General features: G+C 51.6%; 1 protein-coding gene across 3 annotated transcripts in view; it reads left to right on the top strand.

Annotated features, from left to right (window-relative positions):
• The window catches only part of KAZN (kazrin, periplakin interacting protein), a 344,563-nt gene extending 322,833 nt beyond the window's left edge, over positions 1-21,730 (top strand). For all 3 annotated transcript variants that reach the window (XM_080921808.1, XM_080921806.1, XM_080921807.1), the window contains 7 exons: positions 7,997-8,202; positions 9,084-9,202; positions 14,274-14,505; positions 16,553-16,654; positions 17,038-17,204; positions 19,362-19,476; positions 21,275-21,730. In XM_080921808.1, coding sequence (XP_080777934.1) covers positions 7,997-8,202; positions 9,084-9,202; positions 14,274-14,505; positions 16,553-16,654; positions 17,038-17,204; positions 19,362-19,476; positions 21,275-21,439 — 1,106 coding nt within the window. In that variant the 3' untranslated portion in view covers positions 21,440-21,730. The remainder of the gene's footprint in view (positions 1-7,996; positions 8,203-9,083; positions 9,203-14,273; positions 14,506-16,552; positions 16,655-17,037; positions 17,205-19,361; positions 19,477-21,274) is intronic.
• Positions 21,731-23,708: the final 1,978 nt, after the last annotated feature.

The following is a 23,708-nucleotide window of genomic DNA, read 5'->3' as shown; positions in this document are numbered from 1 at the left end:
AAGCGTGGAGCAGTGATGTCCAGCCAAACTGGCGCTCTTCACCATTGTCACTTCCCGTGAGGCCTAGTGGCATAGCTGGGGGACATGCCTGGGGCCTTATCTTGCTGGCCCCAGGCCCTTGGAGAACCTAGCAGGCCCTGAGCAGGATGCTGTGGATTGGCAGTGAAACCTGGCCACCTGTCCAATGTCCTGCTGTTCTGTGCTTACTGGGACCTAAGCTGTCCCTGATGCTGTGCGCTGGGACCCCATCTGTTGCTCTTACTTCTTAAGCGCTGCGGCTGAGCATCCTTGGTGCATTCCAGACCACGAGGTGGCCATCAGCAGCCCTCACAGGTCGCTGTTATGTCCTAGAGCGGGGTTTAAAAATAGAAACTCACAGCTTCGGTTGTGAAAATGCTGGTGGGGGTTTGCTCATTGCTGGCCAAGCACAGGGACCTTTGGCCGGAGTCTGGCTGACCGCTAGATCAGGATGCTCTGGGATCTGAGCCCAGGGGCAGCACAAGCTACTCCACCCTGGTTGATGTGTGTATACAGTTTACAGGGACCCCGCAGGCCAAGTTCAGGTAAAGGGCTCAGTCCCCAAATGCACGGGACAGCCTGTGGCCAAAGAACCATTGGGGCACCTTGCCACAGGCACAGAGAAAATGACAAAGAATACATGATAGTTGTGAGGAACAGCCAGCTGCAGGCTATGGCTTAGGAGAGAGGAGGTGGCTGGCAGGAGACCAAGCAGCTCTGTCTAGTCCTCCTCCAAATCCTCATCCCGTTCCTTCTCCTCCTCCTCCTCCTCTTCCTTTACCTTCCTTCTCCTTCTCTTCTGTCTCCTTCTCTTCCTCTTCCTCCTTCTCTTCTTTCTCCTTCCTTCTTCCTTCTCTTAGCCTTCCAGGCAGGTCGCCTTGAGAGCATCCCACCCCACTCCACCCCATCCCCAGTGACTCGCTATTGACATGAAAGGGGAGTGCTTAGACCACAAAACAGGCAAGTGGGTGCTTTTGAAAGCTGCTACAGGCAAGTGGATGCTTTTGAAAGCTGCTACAGTTTCTAGAAACAGGACAGTCAGCTGTTAAACATTGGCTCTGGTTTAGCACCTTGCTAGGTACCGGAGATACTCGGAGCCAACTGGCTCCTTCTCCTATGGAAGGGTAGGCTACGGGGAGACATGGATGCTAGTCCAGTGATTTCAGAGATTAGATTGGTCTCCAAGCTGAGAGGTGCCCATGTCCAGAAAATGTCCTGAGTTAGTACGGGCTTGTGTGCATGTGGTGGTGGTGGTGTGTGTGTGCATGTGCATGTGTGTGAGTGTGACAGATGACACTTGTTAAAGAACCAGAAAAGGTTCTTTAACAGCAACAATATATAAACAGGGCCCCAAAAGTTGGAAAGGAGCTTGCCATCCCTGGGACCAGGGAACATCAGGGTTAATAATTTGAGAGCACAAATCCTCCCCACAGTTGCCAGTGGCTCCTGTTAGGGTAGACACATTGTCTTCTAGGGCTAGGACAGCAGCCAACTTTCTCTCTCTCTCGTGTGTGTGTGTGTGTGTGTGTGTGTGTGTGTGTGTGTGTGTGTGTGTACACACCCATGTGCGTGTCGAATGCTCGAATTCCTGCCTGCCTCTCTCTCATTCTCCTTCACAACAGGGTTCCTGGCTTCCTAACTCAGCAGGCAGAGCCAACAGCAATTCCCCAGCCTCTGAGAAGGCTGTTTCACCTGGGACACCACCTCATCCCTTGCAGTTTCTCTAATCCCTCCCAGTGTTCCCCGGTAATCAGCACGTGTTGAGTCTTCCCACGAGTGATCCCAGGCCATAAAACGTCGGGAGACTGGAGTGTCGGATGGCTAGCAGAATTTTCAGCACGCACAGGGCCATGATGTGATCTCCAGAACTACATAAACCAAGCGTGGTGGTACATACCTGCGTATGAGCGTTAGGAGTGTGGAGGCAGGAAGATCTGAGGCTTGAGGTCACCCTTAGCTACATAGTGAGTTGAAACCAGGCACTATCTCAGAAAAAAAATCAAGTAGATTGACTAGAAATACCATCTCATGGCTGGACAGACAAACTGCCCCGCACCAGCAGCTTCTGCAGACCAAGCAAAGGACAAGGTAAACGGTGTAAGGCACAAAGGAGCTGTCTGTCTGGGCCAGGCTAGAAGAAGGCATACTTAGAAACGTTTAGCATTTTAGACATAGTATAGTTGATAATGCCCAAACTGAAGAAACAGCTGAACTGCAGATTAAACAGCTAAGGGGGGAATTTTCAAAATGGAAAACAGCTCCAAGGAAATGACCTCCCAGGGAAGCAATGCGGAGGGATAAGGAGCTAAGTCTGCAAGGTATGCATAAAGAGGCAGAAGAGGATGATCGTGAGTCTTAGACTAGCCTGGGCTGTGCCTTAAAAGTCACTCCCTGGTAAGGGATAGGAGACACAGAGACAATGATATGAAAAGTTCAACTGTTTAGTCTAAGGCAACAACCACCGCCACACACTACTGTTCCAGTTTGTCCTTGAAGGCCAGGTGTGGTGGCACACGCCTGTAATCCCAGCACTCAGGAGGCAGAGGCAAGCGGATCCCTGTGAGTTCAAAGCTAGCCTGGTCTACAAAGTGAGTTCCAGGACAACCAGAGCTACACAGAGTGAAAGAGAGAAAGGTTTTAGAGCCGGACGACAGTGGTGGCAAATGCCTTTGATCCCAGCACTTGGGAGGCAGAGGCAGGCAGATCTCTGAGTTCGAGGCCGGCACAAGTTCCAGGACAGCCAGGGCTACACATCTCCTACACCCCATTTCCTAAGGGGGAAAATATTGAATTAGTCAATCACGTTAAATCTAATTAAAACTCATTTCTTCTGCTGCACCAGCCATATTTCAAATGTTGACAGTGGCATGCTGGGTAATGGCGACCATACCACGTTTTTTACCCTCCCACGAGTTTCTGCTGTGCTAAGTAAACAGGTGGGAAAGAGGATTTAAAAGCCCAAGTTATGTCTCAGTGAAATCCCAGGAATGGAGATCCATGAGAATGGAGCAGAGGTAACATTAAGAGACGAGTCTCGAGACTATACCAAGTGAAGCCCATTGACTGGGAAAGCAGAAATGAGATGGCTCAGAATCGATTAAGAAATTAAAGAAAGTGGTGCTGGTGAGCTGGCTGAGTAAAACTCATAATGAGTATGAGGGTGTGAACTCGGATACTCAGAACCCACACAAAGCCACACAGGATCTCAGGCATCTGTAACCTCAGTCAGGAGAGATGGAAGACAGAAACAGGAGAGTCCCAGAAGCTCGCTGGGCAGCTAGCCTGCGTTACCCAATAGTGAACTAGAAAAAGTCAGTGACTCCAAAGAAGGTGGAAGCCAAAGACGGAAAGATGGACACCCAAGGCGACCACAGACCTTTGCAGGTGAAACATGGCAGGTGTGGCCCGAGAGAGACCGAGACAAGCAGAGATGGGAGGGAGGAAAGAGACAGAGACAGAGTCAGAGAAAGACACAGAGTCAGATAGACACATACAGAGAAAGAGAGACAGACACAGAGAGTCAGATAGAGACACACAGAGAGAGACAGGGTGAGGGAGAAAGAGACAGAGAGACAGAGTCAGATAGACACACAGAAACAGATCACATCTAACCTCATTGTGGTGAAATTGAGACTCACAGAAGACAATGAGAGGCCTTCAAAGCAGCCAGCAGAAGCCAACTAGACTTCCCTTGCCAAACAGGAAGATTAAAGGAACCGCGTCTCCAGGGTGAAGAGACAAAGTTGTGAGGAACACCCGGCCCTGCACTGTGCCCCTTTGGGAAGTAGATATAAGCCTTCTTCAGATAAACAGGTCTCGAGGGCTTACCACTCTCCCCGAAAATACTTTGAATCAAAGGAGACGTTCAAGCACTTTCTTGGGCCATCGGAAAATAGATGCCTGGAATCTGACTCGGAGTCAAGGAGTGGTGAACAAAGAAATGAAACAAAAGAGCCCTGATAAATGTCTAGGTGAACTACTCCGAGCAGACACACGTCAGTGTGTGGAGTCACTATGAGAACGCTGTCCACGACCGAGGCCTTCAGGATTAAAAGCAGCCGTAGAAGAAGCAGGAGGTGCTGTGAATCTCTGGCGTCCGTTCTTACTGTCTGAGCTGAACGTTAAGACAACCGGATGCGCTGTAGGTCTTGGTCAGCTGACTCTTCGTAGTAAGTGACAGAGAGGCCACTAAAGCAGTGGCTGTGCCCTGGAACTTGCCTCCAAACCACGGGGACAGCCGTGGAAGCTGAGCCACCTCCAGAGTCACCGCTCAAGGTCTTCTAGAACTTTCATCTCTAGCCCGTTCTCGGGTGATGTTGATGTCTCGGGGACCACACTCTGAAGACAGTTCCATGACATCGAGTGATCCAGAAAGCGATGACCCCAACGCACAGGGGCAGCCTTGAGCCACCGACCACTCCCAAGGGCTTTGTGCAGTGGACCACACATGATCTGGGGCTTTGTGGGCCAGATGAGATGATCTTATCACAGATACCCAAGTCCTCGATGTGAACAGAGTCAGATGGAGAAGGGAGAAACCACCAGGCAGGCAATGGCTGTGGTCCCCCGAGGGGAATATTAGACCCACACTTCTTTTCTTTAAGCTGGGGGTGCCACCCTGTGCCAATCCCTGTGTTTGGCACCTAAGGAAGCCTCTGTAGCAATCGTGTGATCAGCACCGTCAGTGTCCTTAATAGCTTGTGGGGGTACCCACACGCACACTCGCACACCCACTCGCACGAGTGCACACACACACTCGCGAATGCACACACAAGCGCATGCGCGCACATGCTCACATATCGGTGGTGACAGGCAAAACCCTGAAACCTCCCGTGAGTAACCAATCCCCTAACTCCGGCCTCCTGCCTAAATGAGTGTGAACTGACTCATTTTCACTCCCAGAGCTGAGAAGGAAGGAAAATAACCACAGAGCCGAAGGAAGCCCAGGCATGGAAAATGAGCCCAGGCATGGAAAATGATCGGACAGGCCAGAATTTGGGGAAGGTCAGTGTAGCTGATGCTTTACGACCCTGAAGACCCCCCTTTGCCACACCCTCCTGTAAACATCTCGCTTATTCTCCTATTGTAATCTTCCCGGAGGCTTGCTGCCTCTGTCTGCTAACCGAGGTCTAGTCCCGGAAGCTTCTGGCCTCCGTACAGTCTCATCTAGGCCTAGAATGTCTCAGCCTTTGAGACTTAACTGCTGAACAAACTCATCCTTTCCATGTTCTTTCTCATCTCTGGCTGGCTGGTCGCCTTAGATGTTCTGGCTCAAACTCCTCTCTACGCTGACTGATTCAGTCTGGCTTCTCAGAGCTTCTCCCGAACTTCTCTGCTCGACCTCAAACTAACTCCTAGCAACGTGTTCTGGTCTTGTGGCTCCTTCTCCTTCTCGGTCTTGTTCTGTCTTTACCTGTGTCAAGCTTGTTCTGTATTCAACCAGTCTCTGTAAAACTCTCCTGGTAAAGCTGCTCCTGACCCGCACACCCTGCTCCCTTCAGTAGCTTCCTTTCTTCTCCTCCTGAGAGGGAGGCATAGCCTGTTCTGTCGCATCTCGGTCTGTCATTCAACTAAATATCACTTTCAAACATGGCTGCTTATTTCTACAAACTAACTTTACCTTCATTGTTTGGGACTAAAGGTGTGTAGTGTGTGTGTGTGTGTGTGTGTGTGTGTGTGTGTGTGTGTGTGTGTGTTAAAGTCAGAGGGATTAAAGGTACGTGCTACTAGCAACAGTTTTTTTTTTTCAGTAAATAACACAATCTTGGGGTTCACAATGTGATCAAATATCCTACAACCCCCCCACACACACTTTGCAGTTCAGTCCTGGGATGGAAGGCAGGAGGTGTGGGGACTGAGGGGTTCAACCTAAATCTGAGTGTGTGAATTAATTATTGAGTGTGACACGCCACTACCCTGTGTCTCTTAAGCAGTTGGTAGTAGGAAGGCAAATATACTCCTGCACACACACAGGTGCACATGGGCACACTCGAGCACACACAGAAACACGCACGCCTGCTAGCTGCAGAAGACCTGCACACAGACACACACAGACACAAGCGCACACAGCCATGCCCACGCAGGTGTGCATGGGCCCCTGTGCACACAGAGGCACACACAAAGTGTTCACCTTACACTGTGTCCTCCCGTCAGCCTCCCCTCTCTTCCCGTTCACCGTCTGAAGCTTGATCTTTCTAGAAGGGTGGGGTGCTTGCTCAGCCCCCTCCCTGCGTGCTTCTTACCTTCCCTTCTGTCACCCCACAACCTCCCACAGACCCCTTTCCTGGGAATCGAGCACTAGAGGCACTCCCCCCAGGCACACATTCTCAGCTCCACACCTCCCAACACCCCTGACCCTGACCCCTGAGCCCAGCCAGGGGTCCAATCCAGGCTCACCGGAATCCCTTCCTTCTTCTTAGGCTAAACAAACAAAGACCAGCAACAGATATATCTTACCCAAGCAATTCACGAGACCAAGGCACCTGATGAATTCTGAGTGTGGCCCAAATGTGCCCAAGTCCCCGAGAAAGGCCTTGGCTACCAGTGTCAGCTGTCCCTAAAGGAAGGCCTACCATGTCATCATAACCAGAGGTGAAACATACTTGCCCACCTAAGAGGCAGATGACATCTTACACCTATTTAATAGATACATCTTAAACTCCCCATCTCCCTGAACTGGGCTTTTAGGCATGCACCACCATGTGCAGTTTAAAATTACACATGTCATATAGTTTGTGTGTGTGTGTTCATATATGTTCATGTATGTGAATGCAGGTATACACACGTGTGTGTTCCTGTGTGTGCATACAGGTATGGAGATCAGAGAACAACGTCATCTTTTCTACCTCAGGCACCAACCACTTACATTTTTTTTTTTCGAGATAGGGTTTCTCACTGGCCTGGGCTCTTCTGGTAGCTACACTGTTTGACCAGGGATCCACCTGTCTCTGATTTCCACAGGGGGATTACAAGAATGATTGCCGTGTCCATCTTTATATAGAATTAGAACTAGTATGCTAGATGCATGTAGGGACAGAATCCAAAGATAACTGGATTCAGCTGCCTCCTTCCGCTTCTGCATGGGTTGAATGCAGGCCACTGTGTCTGCACCTTCACCTACTGAGCCATCTTGTCGACCCCATCTTTTTTTTTTTAACATGGGTTCAGGGAATCAAACCCAAGTCCTCATGTTTGTAGCACAAACACTGTAGCAATCTGCCTGGGAGAGGAGGGGGTAGTTCCTTCTGTCCATGTGGCTACTCAAGGGACAGGCTGCTGTGTGTTAAAGGTTGGTGCCCGGTCCCTTCTATCCCAAGAAAACAAATCCCCTGGTGTTCTTTGCCACTGTATCTATAATGTGTGAAACCGGGAACAGCCCTTCTCCCCTCCCCCTCCAGCCTATGCAGAATGAGATAAGCTGGGTGCACCCCGGCCACACTGTCAAAAGACCGCATTGAAATCCTCTACTGAAAGAGAACTATGTCTGTCACAGTGTCTGGCCCAAAAGCACATGAAGCCGGACGGAGCCTGGTGTGTAGGTCTGCAAGCCTGGGCATTTGCGTATCCTAGAGACAATCTAGCTAAATTGTCTAACAGCTGCTGTCTAGGAATGGTATTGGGAGATTGACATTTTTCTGTTAGGTTCACTCCTTTCTGGAATACAGAGAAGACTGTATAATGGGGGGGGGGTGACTTTGATTTTATTCATTCTTTAACAGTTTCTTATATCTACCCCCCACCCCTCCCCATTCAACTCTCTCCTACTCTACACGCCTCCTCCCAACTCTATTTGCTGCTCTTCTTCAATGACCTCCAAGTTCTATCGGTGTTCCTTGTAAGTGTATGAATGGAAGGCCATCCACTGGAGCACAAACAAAGTACCAGGATAGCCACTTTGATTTTTGTGCCTCGGAGTCCTCCCAACCCGACCCCAACATGGCTCCTCCCCACAGTTCCCCTGTCGACTTGTATTTTGCAGACTCGGACAGCCAGTGCAGCCCCACACGCCACAGCCTCAGCCTGTCTGAGGGAGAGGAGCAGATGGACCGCCTCCAGCACGTGGAGCTGGTGAGGACCACGCCCATGTCCCACTGGAAGGCCAGCACAGTGCAGGCCTGGCTGGAGGTGGTGATGGCCATGCCCATGTATGTCAAGGCCTGTGCGGAGAATGTCAAGAGTGGGAAGGTAGGCAGCTCGGGCCCCTGGGGAAACGCCTCTAAACCCTCTGTGAGTTTTATGCCCTCCCAGGTGTTGAGGGGTCTCCGTTTTACTCTAGAGATAAGAAGAAATTTAGTCTAGAAGTTGGCCGGCTTATTGGAGGTCCAAGTGATCAATAATCAGTTTTCGTAGCAAGGAACACAGCCCTTTGGAGTCACGCTACCTTGTCCTTAAAATGGGACCAACCTCAGATGGTGACCAACTTCCCCCAAGCTGGCCAAAGAGAGACAGGACTGGACCGGGGGAAGGGGATTAGCCTACATGGTGACCTCACACATATTGGTTCAAACAGTGGTCCATCCAAACAATGGTCCATATCAGTAGCTGAGCCCAGGACCTCCCAGAGCCCAGCAAGAACAGCAAAGGCACAGCCAGGCATCAGAAGGCAGCTGAAGCAAGACAGCCCAGGAGGACATGAGGCTCCGTATTAAACATCCTATGGCTCCTAGAAACACACTTTTGGTTTGGTTTTATTTTAAATATTTTTGGCTTTTTAAGACAGGGCTTCTCTGTGGAGCCCCACCTGGCTGTATTGAAACTCCGTAGAGCAGGCTGGCCTTGAACTCAGAGATCCACCTGCCTCTGCCTCCCAAGTGTTGGAATTAAAGACATTTTCCACCACTCCCTAGAGACAAGCTTTATTGGGAGTTTCCAGTCATCACAGGCAGCAAAGGTGTCCTGCTGCTAGGGAGACAACCAGGAGAGGGATAAGGCAAGGAGCCCCATTTTCTCAGACCCTTCCAGATTGGCTCAGGAGCAGCAGCAGGGCTCCGGGTGCCAAGGTCAGGTTCTCCCTACCCCTGCCTCATCTCTCACCTTCCGGCACTAAGCCTATCTCCTGAACGCAGGTGCTTCTCAGCCTGAGTGACGAGGACCTGGAGTTGGGCCTGGGTGTGTGCAGCTCCTTGCACAGGCGCAAGCTCCGTTTGGCAATTGAGGACTACCGAGATGCCGAGGCAGGCCGCAGGTGAGCCACTGAAACCTGGGCAAAGCCAGGACTCTATCCTGAGCCTGTCTGTCACCCAGTAAATCGGGACACTGGGCCACTCGAGGTTTCAGAATATCAGGTACAGCAAAGATAGCCTAGGCATGCCATGTCAACATAGAAAAATGAACACACAGGAGAATGCACACATGCCCAGAACATTGGAGACATACCTCCAACCCAGAGCAGGAGTCAAGAGAGGGGGTGGCTGCCCAGATGGTGGGGACCAGGCACTACACATAATCAACATGTCTGCCTACCTGCTCCAAGCTCAGTGCTGTGTAGGTTGGTGTTAAAGTGATAGATGATTGGACAGTGGAGAGGTGGGCGGGGAAAGAGTCTGGAGGAGCAGAAGAGAGGGAGAGGAGGTGGAGATACGGGAGGCTACCTGGAAGCAGATGTGAATGTTTCTCTCAGCACATCTCTTCATAAATAAGGTTGCTATGAATATTTCTAAGGGTTTCTATCGGTCTGTTTATCTCTTATAGATGGGCAGTTTTTATCTTTGTCCGTTGGTTGTGAGCTTATTGTGTAGAGAGAGGGTTTGTGGACTGAGAATTTAACGTATAAACCTGTTTGATAAGTTAATGGTCGTGGAGTCATGTTTCTACCGGGCGATAGAGTAAAGTGAGTGAAAACAACACGCAGGGGCAGCGAAGTGAACCTCACCTTAGTTCCTAGAGGCAGCCTGGAGCTGCTAAGTTAGAGACACCCAGAAGTGCCATGTGGCCCCACGGGGGCAGGGATAAACGTTTTCCACTTTTTAATATTTACCACACACTGCAACATTTTTTTTTTCATTTTCTGTTTTTATTTTGTTTTGTGGGTCCCAGTCTTTATTTAAGAACCAAACAATTGAGACAGGCTCCCTATCAACAGCACCACTAAACCTCATATCCTTCCTGCAACAGTTCTGTCCAGCCCAGGATGAGAAAAGGGAGTAGGAGGGAAGACAGAAGTCGAATGGGGCAGGATGGAAAAATTAGATAGTGTTATGCAAGTCTCTTACACTGGAGTGGAGCCAACTGGTTTAGGCATCTCTTAGCAGGTGTACCTGGCAGTAGCTACATTGTCCACGCTAGAGACCTGTCCTCCTTCCCCATACCACCCCTGCCCAGCCTTACTCCCTTCCCACTCTTCTCTTGACCTGATGGAAGGGCAGGGTCCACTATTTGAGCAGCTCTGGCGGAAAGGGAAGCCCCACCCCGTACCTGGTCCTTGGTACTTCAAGTGGAGAGGGGCTGGTTTTGTAAACCTGACATGGTCTGTTTTGCATAATTATCTCCTTTGCCGGTTTCCCACCGTTTCTGTACAGTTAATTTATCAAACCCAGTGGCATATGCCGCTATCTGCAGAAGCTACTTTGTGGATTAAAGGGAGGAGGGGGTGGAGAAGCAGGCTGGTTCTGAAGCAGAGAAATGCAATCCATATGAGGCTGGAGAGGGGCCCTGGTACCATAGATTACTGGTGGCAAGGATTACTGAGCCAGGGCCAGAACACTGGCAGCTTGGGGCCAGCAGCAGAGGTGTCAGGCTGGGAGGGAAGGGCTTATGAGGTGGGGCCAGGTTGAGCCTTCTGACTCCAGGGCTCCAGAAGCACCTTCCCAGCCAACCTCTTGACTGCATTTATCCTCTAGACCCCAAAGTCCCTGCTTCTACCCTGACCACTGGGGCTAGAAAACCCCTCCCACTCACACCATTCCTCACGCTCTGTGCTCCTCGAGCTCACAGAGTCCCCACCACCAGTAGCTCAGAAAGGCGTGGCTCAAAGGCACAGCCATGTGTGCAGGGAAGAATTAAAACAGGGCTGTCCCAGGAAACATGGGGTCCCCACCCTAGACAGTCTATATCCTGTAGAGAGGTCCCTTACTGTGAGATTCCTAATCTACATGGAAATCAAGCCTGTTTCTAACATGCCAGAAAGCTTTGTCTTCTCCTTTTGGGAATCCAGTACAAGCTTTAATGCCTTCCCCAAATGAGCCATACAAGACTAAATAACTGCATTTCCAGCCCTCTGACTTGGCCATGGAACCTTTTAAAAGCCCTTGGATTCTGGGATTAGAGCCTTAGGTGGGTTGTCCCAAACTCATCCAGCTGTGATGGTGGGTGTGGCCTCTCTGTGCCCCACAATTCCCTTTGCCAACCCTTCCCCTGTGTCTTAACACAGTTCCACTTACCCATCTCATCCATGCCACGGGCAGACATAACAACGTCCATCTTGGAGATCAATAGTCAAGTGCAGAGAGGGAACATGCAAAACACTGCACCACATCCAAGGTGTCTTTCCACCCTCCTGTGGTGCCAGTGTGTTGGATGTTTAATCGTGCCAGCTCCTGCTCTTAGCCATAGAGCTGGGCTTAGGGCTTTCCTTTCTCCAATCCCTTCAGTCCCCACTGGTGACTCCATGTGACAAATTTGGCTCTCTCCATGTTGACAGAGGAAACAGTCCTAGAAGCTCAAGGTCCCACATCCAGAAGAATCTCCCGGTGTTTTTTATTAACTTGTGACCCAGACGCTCTCTGCATGACATGCCCAGCCTCAGCCCTTGAGGTCTGGTCTAGCTCTGTCTGAGGAAGAGGTACTGACAACTATCGGTTCAAACAGTGTCTGGATTCCTGTTGACACCAGACTTGGGTTCCGTCATCAGCTCTGAGTAGAAGCTGGACAAGAGTGAACAAGCTTCGATGTAGGGGGGTACTTTGAAGGTGTTGTGTATGTTCTTTGGAGTAGAAGCTGGACAAGAGTGAACAAGCTTCGATGTAGAGGGGTACTTTAAAGGTGTTGTGTATGTTCTTTGGAAACCAGGTGTGCCTCCTGGCCACCACCCCCAAGAGTGTGGTACTGTTGACTTCAGAAGTGCAGGGGGGGTACTCTCCCCTTGTTCCCATGAGTGACAGCTCTGTCATGACAACCCAAGTCAGAGCCATGATGACCATGAAAGGGCCAGCCGGGGGGGGGGGGGTGGGGGGAGGCTGACAAGGCTCTGCATTGGAACTATCATCCCAGAAGGGAGATCATCTTGGGCTGGAATATTCTAGTTTAGGAGATGCACCAGGGCAGACAGGAGGCCAGTCCCTTTCCCCTAGCCTTCATCTGTTGTCCAGGCAGTGAGTTTCAAGACACACCGAGCAGCATTCACTCACTTGGGTGGGCCGAGTGAGCTGCCTGGCCCCTCACCAGGACAATCTAGTGAGGAAATTGATCTGTAAGCTGTAGTTAATTCCAACATGCCAGCCACACACATGGGGATCAAGAAGTTTTGGCAAGAGAAAGATTCTGGTCCAGTGAGTATTCCTGAAAGGTGTCTGGGAGAGCAGACAGCTCAGTCCTTAAAAATGATGAAGAGAGAATGTTGGGCAACAGGCCTGGAGACAGAGGACAAGGTCCTGTCCTTGGGGAAACTGCCAAGTGGTTCCAGGAGGTTGGGGCAGGGCAAGGGAGGGAGAGCAGGGAACCCCATACAGACATTCTGCCAACAAGTAGTTGGTGAACGTCTGCCGACCAGCCCACACTCACTACATAGGGAACATGGCCCTGTTCCTGACCACCACTCCTGTACCCTAAGTTAGGGACAAGGGACAGTAAACTAGTGGATCAACCCTCTCTATTTAAATGCAGTATGTATCCAGTGCTTTGAGGGTGATGACCAACCAGATAGGAGGGGCAGACTAAAACAGATCAGGAGAGACATCCCCCTGGGGGAAGGAAGGAAGGAGCCCCACCAGCACCTTCAGTGCAGTCTCAGAAGATGCTCAGTGTTGGGATGAGGAAAGGCAAGAAAGCCGTTGACAAGGGGCAGAATGGGGCTTGTCAGCTTGTCTTTGGCTGCCCCAAAGAGAAGCGCAATGTCCCTTTGTAGGCCAATTGTGTCCCCTTGTACTTAGTGCTCCCTCTGTGTGAGTGCTCCCTTTGTGTCCACCCCTGGCTCCCACCTAGTTGTGTTCCCACTACCCAGCACCAGGTCATTTTTTCTGTGTTCCTCTGCAGGTTAGGGGACCTCATTCCTTCTGCAAGGCTGCCACCCTGTGGTGAGCAGAGGAATAGCAGCCAGGGACGGCCTTAGGTATATCTCAACAAAGCCTTTTTGGGGAACACATATCAGGCTGCTCTCAACCAGTATCTTCAGTTCCAGGAAATCAGGCAACCCATGCCCTTAGAGAATACCCTCACACACACACACACACACACACACACACACACACACACACACACACACACACACAGTGTGCATAAACCCACAGAAGTATAAACACATAAAAATTGTAAATAATAAATGTTTTAAAGCCTTTCTGCAAACTTACAGTGTGCATGTTTCTAGGGTTCTGCCTCGTGCAAAAGTCTGGGGTACGGCAGTGAGGTGGCAAGAGCATCCTGTGGATATAGGCAATCTGGGCTTCTCTGACCCAGAGATGAGCCAATGAGAAAAGGGCTGAGCTGCAGCCCTGCCTTGAGACAGAAGACTCTGGCACATTATGGGTGGGCCTACGAAGGCCATAAAGGCTTCTCACCCCACCCTCCAAACAAAAAAAGGGGCCAGAGGGCAGCAGACAGGCAGGCAGGGGACAGTGATGGTCAGCCTGAGGCTTTGAGCGGTCCTGGGGTCTGCAGAGGCGCACCCGGCGTTAGGTGTCTCTTCTCCAGACACTACTCCTCTCTGTTTTAGTCTGAGTGTGGTCTATGGATGTTCCTTTTGTCCTAGGATCCTCTGTTGTCTGTCTGTCTCTCTGCTTGTTCTCCTTCCCCACCCTCCTCTGGCTAAGTCTCTGTGTATTAAACTGTCTCTGTCTGTCTGTCTGTCTCTGTCTCTCTCTGTCTCTGTCTCTATGTCCCTCTCCTTTCCCCTCCCTCCCCCTCTCCCCACATCTCTGAGCCTTTTGTTCTTTTCTTCCCCTCTATCCCTCTATTCTATCTCATTCCCCATCTGCCTCTCTAGTCTTCTTGTCTACTCCCTGTCCTGCCTTTGGTCCTCTCTGACCATCTCCGATCCCATTTCCACCCGCCCCTGCCTCTGACTCTTTCCCTACTCCCACCTCTCTCTGGCCATGTCTTTTCAGCCTGTCCAAAGCTGCTGACCTGGACCATCACTGGGTGGCCAAGGCCTGGCTGAATGACATTGGCCTGTCCCAGTATTCCCAGGCCTTCCAGAACCACCTGGTAGATGGGAGGATGCTGAACTCCCTGATGAAGCGGGACCTGGAGAAGCACCTGAACGTGTCCAAGAAGTTCCACCAAGTTAGCATCTTGCTAGGCATCGAGCTGCTGTACCAAGTGAACTTCAGTAGGGAGGTGAGGACTGAAGGGGGCAGGGCAGGGGAAGGACTCTCCCACAGGCCATCTCCACATCCAGTTTCTGTCTAACCATCCACTCAGCTGCCCACTGATTCATCCATCCACTTACTTATTCAACCATCTATTAATCTACCCAGTCATCTACCCATTTATCCTTCTACCCACAACCTATCCACCCACCGATTTACCCATCCACCCCCCACTGACCTGCTAATTCACTGTTCACCCATCCATCTATCCACCTACCCACTGTCCGTCCACCCACTCATCCATGTACCTACCCACTCTCAATCTACCTCCCATCTTGCTACCTATCTAGTTTCCATCCCACCCACATCCATCCACCCACCTATATACACAGCTACCATCCACCCACCCACCCACCCACCCATCCATTCATCCATCCACCCACCCACCCACCCACCTATCCATCCATCCACCCATCCACCCATCCATCCATCCATTCATCCACCCATCCATCCATCCATCCATCCATCCATCCATCCATCCATTCATCCACCCATCCATCCATCCATCCATCCATCCATCCATCCACCCACCCATCCATCCATCCATCCACCCATCCACCTATCCACCCATCCATTCATCCATTCATCCACCCACCCATCCACCCATCCATCCGTCCACCCACCCATCCATCCATCCATCCATCCATCCATCCGTCCATCCATCCATCCGTCCACCCATCCATCCATCCATCCACCCATCCACCTATCCACCCATCCATTCATCCATTCATCCACCCACCCATCCATTCATCCACCCACCCATCCATCCATCCATCCACTGCTGTAGCAGTGACACAGAATGAGTGGGCAGTGGGCTTTGGGTGGGGGTGGAGACCAGAGTCCTGGCTGCTGTTGTAGGCTTAAGTTCTAATGCTCCTCAATTCTGAACTCTGCTAAACCAGAGGATACAGGACACCAGCCTCATCTTTTGCAGCTTATGTTCCCCGAGGAAGGTTCCTGTGAGGCTGGTCCACAGGGTCGGTTCATGTGGTTGACCTGTAGAAGCCATGACAGAGCATAAGAACTCTGTTGAGAGAGGAACAGAGAGAAGGCTGCCTTCCCTGTGCCCCATCACCCATGACATGACTGGTCAGAAGGAGAAGATGAGGACCCAGGCTCTGGGATCCCGTATGATGAGGATAAACATGGGGTATCCTGACTGTAATACATAGAGCCAATGCACTGGGGTAATGGAAGTGATGGGGACTTTGTGTGGGAAGTCCTAGAGAGGGTGTCTTAGTTAGTGTTCTGTTTCTGTGAAGAGATGATGTGACCAGGGCAACTTGTAAAAAAAAAAAAAAAAAGCATTTCCCTGGGCACTCACTAACAGCTTCAGAGGGTTAACTTATTTTCCATCATGGTGGGAAGCATGGCAACAGGAAGGCAGGCATGGTGCTGGAACAGTAGCTCAGAGCTCACATATCACCCACACACAGGTGGGTAGACTAGAAATGGCACAGGCCTTTTGAAACCTCAAAGCCTCCACCTCATCTCCTACCCTGAGTGTCACATCTTCTCCAACAAGGGCACGCCTCCTGATCCTTCCTAATCAGTTCCACCAAATGGGAACCAGACAGCAGAATATAAGAACCTATGAGGGTCATTCTCATTCAAACGCAGAGGGTATACCTCTGCAGGAGCTCTTGATCTGGGAGTCCGTACCCCTAGGGCAACCACTGGAAAGGCAGCAAGCTGATTCAGCCACAGGACCCAGAGATGGTATTTCAAACCAGGATGCACAGACGCCAAGAGCCTACCTATCATAGGCAGGGTCTTCACAAATATCCACTGTGAACCTGCGTTCATCACTGGGACAGTGACACCATGGGCCAGGGACACAGTATGTGGAGAGTGACCCTCTCTCCAGCCTCCACACAAAAAGTGTGGTCTGGCCTGGGTGGCCCTCATCATACTAGCGTACTGAAGTCACCACTAACACCATTGAACTTCCTTCCGCATGTGACCTCCATGTGTCCCTCACATCTCCGGCTGACTCCCTGTTTTCCATCCCCCAGGCCCTCCAGGAACGCCGAGCCCGCTGTGAAACCCAGAACACAGACCCTGTAGTCTGGACCAACCAGCGGGTGCTCAAGTGGGTGCGAGATATCGACCTGAAGGTGAGGGGCAATGGTGGTGGAGGCATTGGGGGGTGGTGATTCTCTGGACTATGCAAATGAGATGCAAATCAATGTCCACTTTGATGTAAGGTATGTACCACCACCATCATACACCCTGAGGACACGGCTATCTGTCACTGGCATAGGAATCCTTGCTGCTACCGTAGGACCAATGTTGAAAACTCATTACTGCAGCAATTCTTATCAATATTTTTTCCTAAATATCTATGGCTCTTGTGTCAGTGACATCATAAGATCCCTATGTCCCCAGCTCTGAGGATAGGGACCAGGTCCATTTCACTCTCAAATCAGTCAGCTGTCGGGGTCACGTCCCTGCTTTGTCTCTGATGGTCCCTGACTCCACCTCACGCTTCTGCCCTCAGGAGTATGCAGACAACTTGACCAACAGCGGTGTCCACGGTGCTGTGCTGGTCCTGGAGCCCACGTTCAATGCCGAGGCCATGGCCACCGCCCTGGGCATCCCCAGCGGAAAGCACATCCTCAGGAGACACCTGGCGGAGGAGATGAGTACCATCTTCCATCCCGCCAAGTGAGTGGGCCACGGTACTCAGGATGCAGGGATCAGAGGGTGCTGTCACAGCTCTGGTCCTTGCCTGGCTGAGTATCATTCTTCTACCACACTGGTCGGGAAGATGAAGCTCAGAGAAATTCAGGCACTAGAGAGGAGTGTTGGGTCCTGAATGAGGCGTATGTTAAATCCACTGCACTGGGCATTTAACGTAGGGAGAGAGAACGGTTCGGCGGGAGGAAGGCTGCGTGAGGTGTAACTGGAGCTGAGGACACTGATTTCACAGAACAAGGTGGCCATTCTGTGAGGTATAGCCATAGAGAGAAATGCTTGGAGGCAGGATTAGGCATATAAATGGTACTTCTGACCCAAGGGAGCAGAGTACGGTCATCCCCCGACCTACAGGGGTCTTCTTGCCTAGAGAGCAAATGAGCATCCAGACAGCCCAGACCCACCCTGTGAATGCTGCCAGGGTCACCCTTGGGGGAGGGAGGTAGCTCCTTGTGGTTAGTTGGTCCAGTAATCACAGTCAGTTGTAGGATTTCTGTCTATGGGATCAAACAAAGGAAGCGGGCTTCCTGCAGGATTTGGAGGCTGATGGGCCAGGGACAGAGAGGCAGTGTGTGACATTCAGCCACAGCCTGGCAGCTTGCTGTCACCTCTATCCGTGGTGCAGCCCACATGTATCATGCTTGGCTGGTGACGCAAGGTCCCGGATCTGGGTTTCAGGAAGCTTTGTCGAGTGCCATGAACCTGGGGGACAGACTTATGTCAGATGCGGGGACACAGAACCCCTAGATTTCCTAAAGTTCAGAGACCACCAGACCACCTCAGAAGCAGAGAGAGCCCCCCCCCCCACCAGTGTAGACAGTTAAACTGGGCACACGGTGAGATGTTTGAGGTGGCTCCTAGAGTTGGTATTAATCACTGTGGTTCTGCAGTGAGCCACACAGGGAAGGCCTCTGTCCTCTTTTACTGTTACTTCTCAGCTTTCAGAGAGGAGGAGAAGCAGGTTTGTCACGCGCCCACGCTTTCCGCCGGTAGGAACAGGCGTGCAACAAACAAACAGATTCTTCTGCGGACAACCTTTATTGTACAGCACTCTGAGCAGGGGACTTCTTGAGCAGGAAACTTCTCTCTGAGCCCGGGGACTCCCTACCGGGGTCTACTGTATAGGCGACCTCTCACGTGCAGTCTCCCACGTGCGATCTCTCTGCCCAGTCTCTCTCCACGTGGGAATCTCCCGCAATCTCTCCTATCGGGTCTCTCTCCACGTGGTATCTCTCTGCCATCCCTCCACGTGGGGTCTCCCACAATCTCTCCACTATCTCCCACGTGGGGGAGAAATGCACTGCTATATATGCCTAAGAGACTTGTGTTGCTACCTGATTGGTGCATCCTCCTGTAGCTCAATCACGTGCCCTGAGATTGGGCTGTGACTTATGTGGTTGCCAAGCAACACGAGGGGAAAGGTTTTTGTAGGCTGAACAATGGGCGGGAAGCTGGCGCCAGCGGCTTCCTACACAGGTTGGTTGGTGGTGGTGACCCGTTGGTTCCTCCCAGCATGTTCCTCCCAGTATGTTGTGGATTAGGTGGGAAGACACCAGATGGAGAAACATTCCTTGTCATTGAGTTCAATATTGGGATTCCTATCCTGGATAGCATCTCAGGCTGAGTGGACCCAGTAGTCCTTCACAATGATGACACAAAATGTCATCAGTAAGGGGCTGTCTCTTTGCTTCATTTGTCCCCAGACACACACACACACACGCACACACACACACACACACACACACAGAGACCATGAGGAAGGATCATTGATATTTATTGTTAACCAGTATTGGAGGTGGAACCTAGAGCCCTGACTATTCTAGGCAAGCATTCTGTTGCGGAGCTATATCCACAGCTCTTGTTTGTTTGTTTATTTATTTATATGTATTTGAGAACTTTGTCTGCGTGCATGCCTAGTGTTCATGAAGGCCAGAAGAAGGCTTCAGGTCCCTTGGAACTGTAGTTATAGACAATTGTAAGCTACCGTGTGGGTGCTGCGAACCAAACCCCAGCTCTCTCTCTCTCTCTGAAGGAACAGCCGGTACTCTTAAGCAGTAAGAATGTGGGAGTTGGGACATGGACAGGAGGCTGTGTCTCTTACTAACCCTAACTTGTGAACCGTTTCAGCTCCACAGGCATCCGGGAGTCTGAGCGCTTCGGGACACCCCCTGGCAGGGCCTCCAGCATCACCAGAGCTGGGAAAGACGATGGTAGCAGCAACAGCAAACACAGAGCTGGCCGGGTACGTGGTCCTTCCATCCATGGGGTCAGACATTCTTTCCTGGATGGACCTTTGACCCCTTTGTCACCCGTGAACCCGGAACAGCCTCGAGTCACAGGTGCACACGGGAGAGTCACCACCTATCTGGGCCCTTGCTTAAAATAATGCTCAGTGACAAGGACCCATGCAAGGCAGAGTCTATGGCAGGGTGGCTACAGACTGTGAAATCCCCTCAGCTCCTGAAGCACACGGTCCCTGGGGTGCTCTGAGCAGGCTGGTGGGAGGGATCAGAGAGCTCTAGACTCTGAGAATCCTTGACTTGGATTCTGAACGCCGTAGCCAGCAAGGATCCTCTAGTGTACCCAGGAGGACAGCACACCGCCGGGGCAGCTGGCCAGAGACCAACAGAAACTCTAGCTGTAGCCAGCATAGTGGCCATCACGCGCATGTCTTCGCTTTGCTTTTACTTGGTGTCCCCTGGACTTCAGTTGGTCTCAGGACAGGCATTGCCAGAACAGGTTGCCACTGGCTTCTGGGCTAGCTAGTCTTGGTTTTTGCTTTGGTTTTAGTTTTGTGGAGCTGGGAGTCAACCCCAGGGCATGTGCACCAGGCAAACGCTCTAGCACCGAGCCACACCCCAACCAACCTTTCTCGTTTCCCTGTTTTATTTTATATATATTTTTTAATTTTTAAAATTATTTTTGTGTGCGCACACCCCAGCATGCACCCAGAGGCCACAGGACAACTTGGACTCAGTTCTACCATGAACGCGGTTGCCAGGGACTGAATTCTGATCACCAGTCTCAGCATCAAAACACCTTTACCCGCTAAGCCATTTCACCAGCCTGGTCCTGTTTTGTTTTTGAGATACATTTCACTGTGTAGTCGAGTCTGGCCCCAAACTCACCATCCTCCAGTTCCAGCTTCCCAAGGGCTGGGATTAAAGACGTGTGCCCTAATGAGGTCTAGGGCTTGCCTTTGGCTGTATCTCCACTCCAAAGGAGCAAAAAATTGTTGGAAAGGAGGGGGATTCATGTCCCTTCACAGATACGCACATGCTGCCTGTGTAGACACGCATTAGGGAAATTTGGAAGCCCTGTCTGACAAGCTCTTGTAGGAGACTCTCAAGTGGGGCTGCACCGGTCTACAAAGACGGGTAGTTTAGCACATAACTGCTCAGTGTTGCGGAAGCAAAAATCCGCTCGGAACCATGAGGCTCCACCAAGAGGCCTCCATGTGGGGGACAGTTCCCATAGGGCACCTGCTCAAAGCTGCCCGTCTTCCACCCCCTGCCATATAGATCTTTGATCTTCCCAACAGCCCGCCCAGGTCCCTGTCACCTTTCCCACCATGCAGCTGAGAAAAACCACGGCTCAGAGATGGGCAGTGACTTATCTCAGGTCCCACAGCCGGAAATGTAGAACAGGAACTCTAACACCCATGTACAAGCCTCAAGCTAGAGTTCCTTCTGGATGGAGCACACAGTCAGACCTCCTACGCGTGGTCACCAGGCACTTTCCCATCTACCGCTATCAACAGTGTTTGTGGGGTGTGGGGGTGGGGAATGTAATCATTAGTCCGAAGTCACCCCCGGTAAGTAATTGAATCTCTAACTGGGAACTCAAGCCTTGGTTCCTTATGGGATTTCTGCAAAACCCTTCCATGTGTCTGGGCCGGAGGGGTGGTACTAAGATCGGAGGAGCCCAGAGAGGTTCCGAGAGATGCTTTAGGTCACGCAGCAATTCGACTGGAGATGCCACACTGTGACCCAGCTCTCATCTCTCTTCCCCTGCCTTCTGGTTTGTTTCTGTCTCCTCAGCTGCCCTTGGGGAAGATAGGACGGGGCTTCAGCAGCAAAGAGGCTGATTTCCACGATGACTATGGCTCTCTGGAGAACGAGGAGTGTGAGGACGATGATCTCCAATGCAGGCCCGAACAGTGCCGTCTGGAGGGATACAGCGGCTTGGAGGTCACCAATGTGTAAGAAAGCCGTGTGACACAACTCCAGAAGAGCAGTGAGGAGGAGCAGCCATCCGTCCCTGCTGTACAGCGTGACCCGGAGCTGAGGACAGACAGCCACAATTTCCAGTGGGTGCCAAGGACAGAGAATGCCCGCCTAGGTGTCTTGTCTCTCTGAGGACCCAGCCACGACCCAGCGCGTGGCCCTGGGGTTGCTGTTCAAAGTACGAGCCGGGTGCTTCTGGTACTTTACACTGAACTTTCAAGGAAAGGTCAAGGAGGGGTCAGTCTTGGGCCTGGAACACCCTGCCGGGTGGAGCAAAAAAGCCACCCAGCCTTGGCAGAGCCAGGGGCACTGAGAACCAATGGCAAAGCCAACGGGCAGCGGCTAGTTGTCAGCCCACTGGGCAGAGAACTGGTTCTCTGACCTCCCTGCTCACTCTGGAAGGATGCGAAATGGCCTGGGCATGTCTTCCATTTTAAGAGCAGCACAGCATGAGCCGGAAGGGAGTCTCTGCAGGGCTGAGGGGCCTGACAGCAGCAGCCCTAGGGGCCACAGACATCCTGTCACCAGAATGAATGTGATTTCAGGAGTGGGTAGTGGGGGGATACTTACTAAGTTCTGTCCCAAACAGCTGTTCCCAGTGTAGGCCTAAAATGGGAGACTGCTTGTCCTTAACCCAACAAAACTCTATGGTGACTTCTCTGTCAGTTGAGACAGGTAAGCTCACCCATGAGCTAACAGAGGTTCAAATCCCACAGAAAGGTCACCATGTTGTCTGGGTAGGACCTTTCTAGCCGACGTCTTGGTCTGCCAGTGTTTTGCTGTGTGGCTTCCTCTCAGTGGCCTCACCTCTCTGTGCCTAAGTGTCTTCTTACCTATAATACCCCCGTCCCTCCCAGGGGAGCTGTGAGAATTAACATTCGCTAACATGTGTCAAAAGCTTTGAACCTCTCAGGAAACACGAATGGGCCTAACTTCCACCCACAACATTTGCAGACACCGGGCGAGTTCGCTCCATTTTGGATGGGGAGATAGGCAGGAGTGGCGTGCAGAATGTTTAACATTGAGACTTTCCAAAAGCCACCAGCGAGGTCTGGGAAAGACACCAGCACAGCCTGTGGGCCTACTGGGTGCAGGGTCCAAGCTGACTGAACAGACTGCCTATTGGTGATAGGGAAGACGCCAGCGTGGCTGAGCCCTGTACCAGCCATCTCTCCTCAGAGTCTGACACCGGGGGTGGGGTTGAAGGGGGCACTGCCACCAAAGCCAGACTTCTGCAGAAATCTGGGATAGAGAGCCCTTCTCTGTGGGAAGACCACACAAAGCCTGTGAACCTGAAAGCTGCCGGTCCCCAAGTTGAAGACATACATCCAATGTCCCACGGGCACAGTCTCCCTCACAACCCGAATCCAGGGGCCTCAGGGATTAGGAGGAGCCTTTCTGTCTGTCAGCCTCCGAAGGACACACACAGTTAATCTCTGGGGTATGACCCAGCTTGGCTCAGGTTCTAAGTCCCTGAGTGTTGATAACATGCGTTTCCCTGCCCCTGGAATCCTGAAGCTACTGAGCCCTTAGCCCAGCGAGGAGGTGGGGAGGTCTTCTTCCAATTGAAGCCAAGTCCCTAAAGGGTGACACAGCTTCTGGAGCTAGGGATATACTGACATCCTTCCTGGAAATGTTGCGGGCTACGTGGGCTCCTTGCAAGGGCAGGGTCTAGGGAGGGAGAGACTCCACACTGTAGGCTGGGGATCCTAGAGCATCAGAAAGCTCCTTCCCAGTGAACTCTGGGCTTCCATCTTGGGCATCCATCAGTTCCCCATCCATACCCAGTGGTCACTCTTAGCAGATTCTCTCTGTCTTGATTCCTCAGCACAGGATGAGGGGTTGTCAGGTGACTGAAGTCAGAAGTGGAGAAAGGGGCTGTCTCCTAAGCCTGGCCTGCACGGGGCGTTTAGAACAGGGAACCCTGCCAAAGACTGAGGTCATGAAGGTAGGTGGGGTCCTGGCAGATATGAATCTGAGCTGTAGGACCGTGACAAAGAGCTCTCCCAGGATCGGGACAGCCCTTCTCAGAAGGCCAAGGACCAGGTTGTGGGGGAGGGAAAGTGTCTCTCTCCTGGGTGGTGGCATCGTCTGGGTCTCACTTTACAGAAGCTAGTGTGGATGGTGATGACGTCCCTAACCCAGGAAGGGTTTGTAAATGCGTGTCCTGCGCATGCGCACCTTCCCAGAGGGAACTTTAACAATGTAACAATAAATGCTCTGTCTTAACGCAAGCCTTCTTTCTTGT

Source organism: Micromys minutus (assembly GCF_963924665.1).
Source record: "Micromys minutus genome assembly, chromosome: 9".
Classification (NCBI taxonomy): Eukaryota; Metazoa; Chordata; class Mammalia; order Rodentia; family Muridae; genus Micromys; species Micromys minutus.
The sequence above is the reverse complement of the archived record's forward strand: the minus strand, read 5'-3'. Positions and strand labels throughout refer to the sequence as shown.